The 12,783-nt window shown below is 47.5% G+C and overlaps 1 protein-coding gene across 1 annotated transcript in view; it reads left to right on the top strand.

Moving 5' to 3' along the window:
- The first annotated feature begins 4,338 nt into the window (after positions 1-4,338).
- KCNH7 (potassium voltage-gated channel subfamily H member 7) overlaps positions 4,339-12,783 on the top strand; it is a 430,246-nt gene continuing 421,801 nt past the window's right edge. The window contains exons 1-2 of the mRNA XM_084811821.1: positions 4,339-4,698; positions 8,018-8,248. Coding sequence (XP_084667947.1) covers positions 4,623-4,698; positions 8,018-8,248 — 307 coding nt within the window. The 5' untranslated portion in view covers positions 4,339-4,622. The remainder of the gene's footprint in view (positions 4,699-8,017; positions 8,249-12,783) is intronic.

Raw genomic sequence — 12,783 nt, 5'->3', positions numbered from 1 at the left:
CTGCGTTGGATAGTCAGTCACCTCCAAGTTCAGAGGCTACTGACTATCCCCATTGGATTGTGCCCGAATTCTCTAAATTCTTGTCAATTCTGGCCCACCTTGAGTCTTACCTCGAGTCTCAATCTGGTCCTCTGGGGTTTCCAAATGGCTCCAGCCCCTTTCCTCCAATAGGCAATCATTGGGTTGTTTTGTGAGTTTTGCATGTTTTTCCCCATTCTAAAAGGTTGCACTGCCTCTCCTAAGGCTGTTACCGGCAGTGAGAGTTTTAAGCTAAAACATGCTGGTATTTTTTATTTTGGCCACACCCCTTTTGCCTTTGGTCCCACCTCCTTTTTGCCTTCAGCCCCACCCACCACTGGAATGTGGCCCCCAAGAGCTTCTCCAAAATTGAATTCGGCCCTTGGTCTGAAAGAGGCCAGACACCCCTGCCTTACACCCAGTCTAGCTGGAAAGTCAACACCATGTGCCTCATGGGAGGTTGCACATTATTCCTCATACTGATCTTACTTTCCACTGAACCCACAATTTCCTTGGGCCTATTGTCCAGACCTGCGAGGAATCCATGAAGGCTTGAAGGTGGCTAATGCCCTGAATTGTTCCCTCAGAGGTCCTCCCTGGTGCTCATATGGCCTTGGAGGCTGCTGCCAACTCTGGGCGAATCATGTGCATTCTTTCTCAGAATAATCCCACATCTTAGAATAATAGAATAGTAGGGTTGGAAGGGGCCTATAAGACCACCGAGTCCAAACCCCTGCTCAATGCAGGAATCCAAGTCAGAGCATCCCTGACAGGTGGCTGTGTAGCTTCATCTTGAATGTCTCCTGTGTGGGAGAGCCCACCACCTCCCTAGGTCATTGGTTCCATTGCCATATTGCTCTAATAGTCAGGAAGTTTTTCCTGATGTTCAGCCGGAATCTGGCTTCCTGTAACTTGAGCCCATTATTCCATGTCCTGCACTCTGGGATGCTCAAGAAGAGATCCTGGCCTTCCTCTCTGTGACAACCTTTCAAGTACTTGAAGAGCGCTATCATATATCCCCCAGCATTCTCTTCTCCAGGCTAAACATGCCCAGTTCTTTCAGTCTCTCTTCATAGGGCTTTGTTTCCAGTCCCCTAAACATCCTCATTGACCTCCTCGGTACCCTCTTCAATTTATCTGTATCCTTCTTAAAGTGTGGTGCCCAGAACTGGACCCAGTACTCCAGATGAGACCTAACTAGTGCTGGGTGTGAACTAGTACTTCACATGATTTGGAAGCTATACTTCTATTAATGCAGCCCAAATGCAGCATTTGCCTTTTTTGCAGCCACATCACTTTGTTGGCTCATATTCAGCTTGTGATCTACAATTCCAAGATCCTTCTCGCTTATAGTATTTTTGAGCCAAGTATCCCCATCTTGTAATTGTACATTTGGTTCATTTTCCTAGGTAAAGAACTTGGCATTTATCCCTGTTAAATTTCATTCTGTTGTTTTCTCCCCAGTGCTCCAGCCTATCAAGATATCAATATCAATACTTCCAGGGTATTAGCTACCCCACCTAATTTTGTGTCAGCTGCAAATTTGATAAGTATTCCCTGCACCTCCTCATCCAAGTCATTAATAAAAATGAAGAGCACTGCACCCAGGATTGAGCCTAGGGTGCATTTCAGAAGTCTCAACATTGAAACACTCCTGACACCAATTAACCCCCCAGCCCTCAAACTACTACCCATTATTCTTAGAGAAACATTTTTACATGTTTCCACAAATTCCACCATATAGCACTTGTCCGTTCTTCCTTTCACATTACAGATATTGCACATGGTAGACCAGACTTCATACACCTAACTCTCCATATCCACCCATCTCCCCCTATATGTCATCATTATTCTCTAGCTATCCATTGCTGTTATGCATTTCTTCAGACAAATTGCCAACAACTAATTACATAAGGCTAATGGCTGGATTTTAGCTAGATGGCTTGGTGGGATTTGATAAAACAAGATTTGTGGGGCCTTTTTTGCCTGGTAATTGCAGTATGTTGTACACAAGATCCACAGTACCAGCTTGCTTGAAATATGGTGTACCTTTGCAAGCAGTAGCCTACAGCACAGGCAGGCAGATTTCAAGCTCATGAGACCTACTTTGATTTTTACTCGCATCACAATGCCCGCTAGCAAGAGCCAGGTGCAAAATGGTGCTTGGAGGGATGGGAAGGACCTAGATGAAAATGGTGGTTAAGGAAGTGGAGCCAATTAACTACTGCCACTCATGAGCCATAGACTGGGATCACCTGCATATACATCTGAATTAGATCAGGGATTCTAGCACAGCTCTAAAATTGGTTGGCAGAGCTGCACAAAAATCCAGTCAAAGGCAAATATTTTACAGACAAGGACCACTGAGGCTGGGAGATAAATGACTGACACAAGGACAGGCATAGCCAGGAATACTTTTTATATTTTACTGGCATTTTTACTTCCTATTCTTAAACTACTGAGAGTCAGAAATCTGCCCATCCCTGTTCTACAGGCCTGTGTACAAATTACATTTCCCCCTCTTGGTTTATCAAACAGCTGTGTTTTATCTGTGGATAGCTACATGATATTTCGAAGTGCTGAAATAGAGGCAATCCAGCTGAAACAAGGGGAAGTCTAAATAATGAACTCACCTTGATCATCAAGTAAGAGGAGAAGTGCTAAGGTTATAATCCTGTGTACACCTACTTGAAAGTAAGTCTGAGAGCCGTGGGGCTTACTTCTGAGTAAACATGTATAGGATCAGGCTACATAAGTAACTCCTTGTGAATAAACGCAGCAAAAAGTTGAGAGGGGGGAGGAAGAAAATAGAAAGGAAGGCAGAAAGCAAAGCATGCACAAGCCCATAGAAACATAGGCTACAGCAACCTGGCAGCCTCCAGATGTTTAGACTACAACTCCCACCATCCCTGACCATTGGTCATGGTGACTGGGTCTGATGGAAGTTGTAGTCCAAAACAGATGTATGGTGCTAGGTTGGAGAAGGATAAATATTATCCCTGTACGAGCCACTAAATGTAAGGTAGGTTTGTAGAGAACGGACAGGGTTATCCATAGGTCACCTCAGCCTGCACTCTCAGGAGCCACAAAGGCGGATCCTTTATCTGGATTAGATCAGGACAATGGGTATGACATTGGAGGGGCAAGTTCAGAACATGAGACGCCAACGTTCAAGTTCCTGCTGAATCATGGTTCTCCCTGGGTGGTGAGACGGGGGAAGTCGGGGTTCAGTCCAGGAACATGTGAGGTGATTAAGACAAGAGGAGTGCTGTCTTCCTTGCCCGCAATATCTTTCCCCAACTCTTCAGGCTCTACTCATCCCTTCCCACTCAGTCAAGTTGTGCAGCAGCAGCAGGACACCGTTTGCTTAGTGCAGTGGGGAAGGCGCTTTACACGTGCTCAGAGGCAGCCTCTTTCTCCCTTCACACGCTTGAGGCCAAGCCTCTCACTGCAAAGCCCTAGAACAGCGCAGAGCCCTCTGCTCAGATGACCTCACACCACCGAAGGAGGAAGGCGCGCTGGCCTCCTCTTCATTGCTCCACGCGTGGGGACCTGGCCGGGGAGGCACGCCCTGGCTTCTGTTCTTGCCGCGCCCACTCCGTGACGGGAGGGCCGGGACTCTGCACATGCTCCCGGGCACCGTCTTTAGTCCGTCGAACGATCCGACCCTCGGTTTGAGAGGGCTAAGGCACAACCGTATGCCCGCTTACTTGGGAGCAAGTCCCCTCATCCTCGTGGGGGCTTGCTTCTGAGCAGACCAGCCTAGGCTTGCGCTGTAAGGCGGCTACGGTAAAGCCACCTGCGGGGCTTCCTCCCGCTTTCCCGCCCCCTCCGCCTCGCTTGCGCCTCTCCTCGCGCTCGCCGCCGCCGTGCTTGCGGCGGCAGCTCCTGCTGCCCGTGTCAGGGTGCCGCCTCTCCCTGCCGCCGGAGCGGCTTGTCGCCGGGCTCGGGAGCGAGAGGTTTATTGCCTGGCTCCCGCTAAAGCACGCTCCAGCACCCCGAGCTGCTGCTGCTGCTGGGAGCCGCGCCGGAGCCCGCAGGCGGCTGGGGAGGGCCGTCGCTCCCGCTCTTCACGGGAAGGCACCGCGCTGACTCTCCCATCCCTCCTCCGCGGCAGCCTCGCCTCCCCGAGCCGTCGTTCGCGCGCGCGGGCGGGCGGGCGTGGGGCGAGGCCTAGCGCTGGGCGGGAGGAGCGCAGCGCGACGCGGGCCGCGGATCGATCCCCTCGGGCGCGAGGCCCGCCCCTGCCCCTGGCTGCCGACCCCGCCCGGCGCCTCCCCGCGGCTTCCCTCCTTCCCGCTCGCCCTCCCGGCGAAGAGCGCGTCAGGTTCGCCCAGAGGCAGGCGCGCACACGCGCACACGCGCCGACCCTGAGCATGGAGCAGGCGCCGCGGAGGCGAGCGGCTGGCCGTGCTGAGCGCCGCCGCCGCTGCCGCCGCTGAGCGACCGCGCGAGCTGCCCGGCGGGCGCAGGGACCATGGTCTCTCGCGCAGGGTAGCCGCGGCGATCCAGCGAGAGGCGGGGCGGCGGCGGCAGAGCGAGCCAGCCGGCCGGCCGCGCGGGAGAGCCTCTTCGCAGCCCTGGGGAGCTGAAGAGCGAGCAACATGCCTGTGCGCAGAGGTCATGTGGCACCGCAGAACACCTTCCTGGGGACCATCATCCGGAAATTCGAAGGGCAAAGTGAGTCGGCCGCCGTCCTCCTCCGCCGCTGCCTCCCCTCGCGGGTTTCAGGGGGGAAGGGAGGTGGCGGAGGCCGAGCCACCCTGAGTCGGGCCAAGTTTGGCCAAGGGCTGCTGCTGTCTGGCAGACTTGGGCAGGGGGGCGGCTGCTGCCGCTGCTCTGCGTTTCAGCCGCGCGCACAGCGCGGCTCTCCGGGTGGCTCCGCTGCCCGCCCATCCCGGCGCCGCTCGCCTGAACTCTCCCCTCCGGCTTGGCATGCCGCGAACTCTTTTCTCGCTGGGTGCCTCTTACCTGCCTCGGAACTGCTCGGATGGCTCCAGCGAGGCAGAACGTAGCATCATGCGTGCTTGTGCACTCTCGCGCGCTCTCGTCGTGGAGAGAGCGGGTGTCCTCAGTCGGGGCAACCCAGGCTTGGGGTTGGAGAGGAAAAGATTTTGGAGGTCCTAAAATACCCCGGGCACTGCCCGGCGAAGAAACTGCAGGCTGCTTTCTTGCCTTGGCCTTAAACTTTGACCTCCGATTGCTAGGGGGCTCCTGGTTTAACGCTAGTTTATGAAAAGTTTCCAGCAGGTCAGCGCCAAAAGGCAAATCCGGAGGGGATATTTGCCTAGGATTTAGCCTTGGATCTGATCTGCAAGCGTCCTTCCTCGTTTGAACAGCTGATTGCTGAACGAAAAAGTGCACAGTGCGCTTACCTTGCGGGCAGTTTAATTCTAAGCATGTTTACTCAGAAGTAAGTCTTGTTGCGTTCAGTAACTCTTACTCCCCAGTAAATTCGTTGGGGATTGCAGCCTTACAGTCCAATCTTATGCATGGTTTACTCAGAAGTAAGTCCCATTGTGGTCAATGGAGCTGATAGTCAGATAAGTGTGTGCAGGATTGCAGCCTTAATCTTCTGGATAATGGTAAAGATTTAGGAAGATAGCACCTGATCTGCCCTGGTTCTTGTAATACTGTGAAAAAAAGATACTGGCAAAGTATGTTGGACACATTCGCTTTAAATACTTAGTACATTCCAAATGTATTGAAAAAATAGCCTTGGAATAATATGCCTTTCTTACAGCTCTTTCTCCCTGGGTAGAGTAGGCACCTTTCTGTCAATGTAACAGATTCATAGCTCACATAAGATATGCAAAGGTCAGATCCTGCAGCCTTTGGGGGTATAAGTAGCCTGTTTAAGTCAGTGGACTTATTTATCCCTGTGAGGGTGTGCATGATGAGGCCATTGAGTGACACCAGCTATGGTTGCTGCAAAGATAGCTTGTAAATCATCAGGCAGCATGATTCTGGGGGAGCTGAAAATTATGGGCACTTCACAGAATGTGGAAGGGGTTGAAGGAAACCTGGAAAGGGGCAGAGGGAGAAATTATGTAGCATATTTACACCCTTGCCGTTTTCCCATCGCGCCTTCAAGTGTAAACATTTGGCATATTGTGTAGCTCATGGGGGTAAATCACAACACACATCTTTGATGTGATCGTTCTGATGAAGCTTAGGAAGGAAGTCAGGTGAATCATGTGAAGATGGTCTACAATGTGAAGGCAGATGCGCCTTCAGAGCCTGAACCTGCTGTTAAAAACAGAACCTGCAGTTAAAAACAACTGGCTCAGCAAAAACAAACGGGTAATGCAACTTCCAATGCAGAGAGAACCTTTGGGTTGGTGTTGCAAGAGTTATGCCTACTCAGAGTTCCTGTTATACTTGGGTTGTGAAATAATAATGGAGGCTGCAATTTCTCCCTCCTCCCTTTTCCCCAGTGATCTAATACTTCCCCAACCTTGTGCCCTCCAGATGTTTTGGACTACAGCCCCCATTATTCATGGCCATTGACCATGCCGACTGGGACTGATGGGAGTTGTAGTCCAAAACATCAGGCAGGTGCCAGGCTGGAAAGGTTGATATAATACTATGTGGTTCTGCACTTGTATGTGATTACATCCATTGAATACACTGGGGCTGAAGCAACTGATAACAAGCCATATCAAGGGAACGTGCTTCATGGTAAGTAGTTCAGTTTACTGTTTGTGAAGCAGGAATCCCATGATCATTTCATGTAGCAATCAAGGTACATGGGGGCCTTGAATTCTTGCTGCCATCACTGTGCAGTAGTACACTGGGGTGCCAGTGGTGGCCCAAGCAGGAAGGAAGGGAGGAACTTGGTTTTGTTTTTCTTCTTACTTCACATTGCAACCAATTAATCTCTTTTCATCAGGCTTCCTGTGTAAAGCCCCATAGTGAGTCAAGTAAAAAATCAGGCTTGTAAATAGACCCTTGTCTGGACTTGTCTATAGGTGGGACTGTGGCTCAGTGGTAGTGGTAGAGCACCTGCGTTGCATGCAGTAGGTCCCAGGTTCAACCCCAGGCAAGTTCTAGTAAAAGGGAGTTGGGAAAGACCTTTGCCTGGGACTCTGGAGAATCGCTGCCAGTCAGAGTTGATCAAGGATGGGGAAAGTGTGGCCCACCAGATGTTGTTGGACCACAACTCCCAGCATGCCTCACCATTGGCAGCGGCTGGTTAGGGCTGATGGGAGGTGCAGGCCAACAACATCTGGAAGGCTTCAAATTTCCCATCCTTGGAGTAGATGATACTAGGCTGGATGGACCAGTAGTCTGACCTGCTATAAGGCAGCTTCCTATATAACCAAATAGAGCCTTGTCTTCCACTGACCAGGCAGGAAAGCTTTTGCAAAACCAAAAGCTGATATCGCTAACACGGTGGCATAAAGGCCAGTAAAGGTTTTCTGTGTGCACTGGTGTTTAATTATTTGTTGTTTTAATTATTTGCAAGGCTCAGTGCAATGATGATCTGAACTACCCTATTCTGCTTTTCCTGTTGGCGTACCTATACTCAGATTTGAGTTAGAGCTGGAATTGCTCTGCAAAGCCTTAACCCTCTGTTACAAGACCTACTTCAAGAGCTTTGGCAAGCAGCTAAAATGGAAGTTTGAGAACAGCCTTCATCCACCCAACCTACTTGAAGATCAGTACTGGCTTGATCTTCTATCACCTGTTGGACGTTTCTAACGCAACAAAACTACAGCCACTTTTATAGCTTTGCAACACATTTCCTAGGCTGGTTATGCCCCCACACCAGCAGACACACACACACGCCAGTTGACTTCGAGTTTTAATTTCTCTGCTTTTTACTGGAATTTTTTCAAGAGCTCTGGCACCACCTGAGTGATATTACATATCTACTGAAGCTCACTAAACTGGAGAAAAATCAGATGTAGGAATAGCTCCTGTCTAGGCAGCTATGAGACTTTATGAAATGTTGTAAGGTTACTGAAAAATGCATTTCTTTTTTTTTTAATTGCAGATAAAAAATTCATCATTGCTAATGCTAGAGTGCAGAACTGTGCTATCATCTACTGCAATGATGGCTTCTGTGAGATGACTGGGTTCTCCAGGCCAGATGTCATGCAAAAACCATGCACCTGTGACTTTCTTCATGGACCAGAAACCAAAAGGCATCACATTGCCCAAATTGCCCAGGCGTTGCTTGGGTCAGAAGAGAGGAAAGTGGAAGTTACCTATTATCATAAAGATGGTAAAGTATCTTAGGTTTTTCTTTTAACACGTGTTTGCGCGATTATAGCTTGTTTTGGAGCAGTTTTGAAAGGTACCTTCTTTAATATTATGAAACAGGTGCTCATTTGGCATTGCTATAGCGTAGTGGAATTGTGCTTCTTTCCTGGACATCTGAACAAGGTTGTTATCCTAAGCACATTTACTCAGAAGTTTAAAGTTCCACTCCAATCTGTGCAACTGGCTTCCTGTTAAATCTGCTTATGATTGTTGTATAAGCAGGGCTAGCCTGGCATTTCCAAGGAGTGATGTGAAGTAGTTGTTTTAAGCAGTAAATTCCAAAGGGGTCACTACCTTTGTGCCTCCAGTTTCCATTTCCCAAAGTCTTTTTTTTTTAAAAGAAAATGAAGAAAGAACTCTGGTCCTGGGGAAATGGTGTGTGGGTGATTTTGATCGTTTTCCCCTTTCAAGTATAAACAATGTATGAGGTAAGCATGGTATGCAAGAACAAATGCTGGATATGTGCATTTTAAATGCACATCACTGCCTTTTGGTGAAACCCAACATCATCGTCATCATCATTTCTGGTGGAAAGAGGAGTTTAGAATTCATATCTCCTTCATCCATATAATTTTCTTAAATTAATTTTCATAAAATCTGTTCATAAGGCATGCCAGTGTTGTCCCCATTTTATGGATGGAAGAGTAAGACTAAGAGAATGGGAGTGACTTGCTCAAATCTGTGCAAAGGCCACATTGAAACATTGTGTTGTATGTGCTTAAAACGAATGGAAACAATGGGCATGTGCATGCATAGCTATGTTTTGGATTTGAATTAATAGGAGTCCAGGTCTGAATTGAGATTTGACTTCAGGTATCCTAGTTAGAATCTATCAATAGACTCCTCAGCGGGAGCTTCCTTAACAACAAGAATAAAGAATGTATATCACTGCGGAATCAGATTTGTAGCATAGAACTGGAATTAAAATAATACTGCCACTTATTATATAATCTGTGGCAGTCATATAAACTGAGGCCTACTAAAGACAACTTTCGTAGAAGAAAAAGATAAAGGGATCAATTTCTGTTGTGCTTCTTATCCCTTGTATACATGTGTAATGCCTCCACTGAATTAAGAACAGAAGATTTCACTGTTGCGTGTGTTGATCTATATGGATTGTTGTTTCACATCATGGAAAAAAGCATGCCTGGACATATGTTTGAATTAAATGGGGCATCTGACTGAGCAAGGTGCTCAGCAGTCAAAGTAAATAATAGTAGAACCTCGCTACTAGGGAGTCAACATCCAGCCAAATACCGAGTAATTATTTCAAATACTGGGTAATTACTGTGGGGAGATTTTAAAAAAAGAAAAGAAAAAATTTACCTGTTTTCAAACAGAAGACAGTTTGGAATGTTGTTGTTTTTAAAGTAAGACTACAGACTAACTAAAATATACTTTACATAATTAGTCATGGCACTAACTGGTAAAAATACAGTGTTGTGCATTTGGTGTTGAAACCTAAAGGAAAATAAAGATGCATGTTCATTTGTCAAGAAGCATCCTGATAAGGAAGTGACTGCTAATTATTTCTGAAGGTTTAAATTAGTTTTCTTTTTCTGATTATTCAGCACTATAAGTCAGACATTAAACAAGTCAGAATAATACATAAGCGTGTTGTACTCTGTTTTTGTTTGCCTTGTGTATATGTATTCAAAGGGGAAATGCAAAGCAATCTCATATATTCAAATCTGGAGCTTTAATTAGCTTTGGAGATCTGCCAGTGTACTGTTTACATTAATTCATTTGAGAACTGCAACAATAGAGGGGAATCATGCTTTAAAGTAACAGTGACAAGTGTGGCTCTCGTATTCATATGATGGCATTGGCAGGCTGGCATTTGTGATGTTAGGTGGTGGGGTGACTTCTGTTCCTAGTAAGAATATAATGTGACCCCTTTAAACAAAAAAGTCTAATAAGAGCATAATGTGGTTTCTTTTAAAAAATACTCTAGTAAGTGGATAATGTGGTTCCTTTGGAAATACTCTAGTACATGTATAATGTGGCTCCTTTTGAAAAAAAAATACTCTGGACCAGATTCCTTTCTGAGTGGCCAGAAGAAAATGTAACTGTTGATTCAGAGGGGGTTGTGATTTTCAGTGGATGTGAATGTATTTATTTGTTTTATCACATGAGTATCTTGCCCTTCTTCTAGAATGCTCAAGACAGCATATATCCTACACACACTTACCTGGGAGTAAATCCCATTGAACTCGATGGGGTTACTTCTGAGTAGACATGCATAGAATTGTGTTGTTAAACTAGTGTCATAGGCGTTACCTCTATAGCAGCCCTATGCTGCAGGGGTGCTGCCAGGGTTGAGGGGGGCCTGGGCAAGATGTGTTCTGGGGGCCCACACAAACACATTCACCCCTTCCCTAGTTCCTCTCTCCCCCGCACTCCCTCTGTCTCCACTTTCTCAATCCTGCCACCCTCTGCCAGTTCTTGCTCCCCTGCTCAGTCTCCCTCCCCTCTTAGCAGGCAGTAGCACTTTTTCTTTGCCTTTATTTCTTGTAATTTTTCGAAGAGTTTGGGTGCACTGCCAAGGGAATCTGCTGTCGCCCCTGGCATCTTGCTTTCCCAGAGTGCCTCTGGGGTCACATGCGGACACCTAAAGGCCCTCTGGAGAAATGAAGATGTCAGGCATGACTGCAGCTTTCTCAACAGCACACCCAACCTCTTCTCCAATAAAAGGTTGGGTGTAGAGGACAGGTCAATGAAAATGTCAACCTAATATGAGGCCGCTGTAAAAAAGGCAAACTCAATGCTAGGCATAATTAGAAAAAGAATCGAGAATAAAGCTGCTGATATCATATTGCCTTCATATAAATCTATGGTGTGACCACTCTTAGAATACTGTGTACAGTTCTGGTCACCACACCTAAAAAGGCTTTTGCAGAGCTGGAAAAAGTGCAGAAAAGGGCAACTAAAATGATCAAGGGCCTGGAGCTTCTCCCCTATGAGGAAAGGTTATAACATCTGGGATTAAGAACATAAGAAGAGCCCTGCTGGATCAGACCAAGGCTCCATCTAGTCCAGCATTTTGTTCACACAGTGGCCAACCAGCTGTCGACCAGGAACCCACAAGCAGGGCATGAGCGCAACAGCACCCTCCCACCCATGTTCCCCAGCACCTGGTGTACATAAGCATACTGCCTCTGGTACTGGAGGATTGTTTAACTTGGAAAAAAGGAGGGTAAGGAGAGACATGATAGAAGTCTACAAAATTATGCCTGGTGTGGAGAATGTGGATAGGGAGACATTTTTCTCCCTCTCTCATAATACTAGAACCGGGGGTCACCCTATGAAGCTGATTGGTGGGAGATTTCAGGACAGATAAAAGGAAGTACTTCTTCACACAGCACATAGTTAAACTATGGAATTTGCTACCACAAGATGTAGTATTTGGATTGGCCTCTGGTACTGGAGGTAGCACATAGTCATCAGGACTAGTAGCCATCGATAGACTTCTCCAGGAATTTGTCTAACCCACTTTTAGACAAATTCCTGGAGGAGAAGTCTATTGATGGCTACTAGTTCTGATGGCATTGTGCTACCTCCAGTACCAGAGGCAGTACACCATTGCTGGGGAACATGGGTGGGAGGGTGCTGTTGCGCTCATGCCCGGCTTGTGGGTTCCTGGTCGACAGCTGGTTGGCCACTGTGTGAATAGAATGCTGGACTAGATGGAGCCTTATCTGATCCAGCAGGGCTCTTCTTATGTTCTTAAAAGAGAAAAGGAGAGAAAGAAAAGGTGCCACTGCTTGGTAAGAGGAAGCAAGCATCAGGGAAAGGGGAAGAGGGAAAAGGCAGAAAGCACCCATGGGTCGGGGGGGGGGGAGCCTTTTCTGAAAGCTTTTTTTTTTTTAAAGATGAGTATTGCAACTGCATTTAGGGGCCCTCTGGGATATGGGCCCCCAGACTTGCACCCAGTGTTCTGGCTCTAATGGCACCCCTGCCTGTGAAAGGAAATAGGGATCTTAATGAGAATTCTCAATATCTTCACCATACTACAATTCCCAGGATCCCTTGGGGGAAGCATGGCAGTTAAACTTACATAAAGCCAATATAGGTTTACAGTGCAGATATGACCAGAATTCATGCTCTTTCTACAGCGTATCCAACTGACTATTAAAACAGCAAGGCAAGTGCCAAGCACTAAGGTAAAGCAACAGTACAAAAAGCTCATGTTCTGGTGTACTGCAGTGTACTTGACATACTGCCAGTAACCAGGCCTTAGGAGAGGCATTTCAGCCTTTTAGAGCGGGAGAAACCCACACACAAGCTGGGAAACCATCCAATGATAGGGAGGTGGGGAAAGGGGTGGGGCCAAGGGGTGGGGGCGTGGCCCACTGGGAGAACTCGGGAGGGCTGAATTGGGACCTCCAGGTGGGCTGGATTTGGTGTTATTACAACAACTGCTTCTCTTGGGGGCTGTCTCCACCAGCAATTTACTCCGAGCTGGCTGCGTGTGGGGGTCGTTCGGGATACATGACA

Source organism: Heloderma suspectum, chromosome 1 (assembly GCF_057233095.1).
Source record: "Heloderma suspectum isolate Gila_16-S chromosome 1, 16-S_ref, whole genome shotgun sequence".
Lineage (NCBI taxonomy): Eukaryota > Metazoa > Chordata > Lepidosauria > Squamata > Helodermatidae > Heloderma > Heloderma suspectum.
Note: the sequence above shows the minus strand (reverse complement) of the source record. Positions and strands in the feature narration are given on the sequence as shown.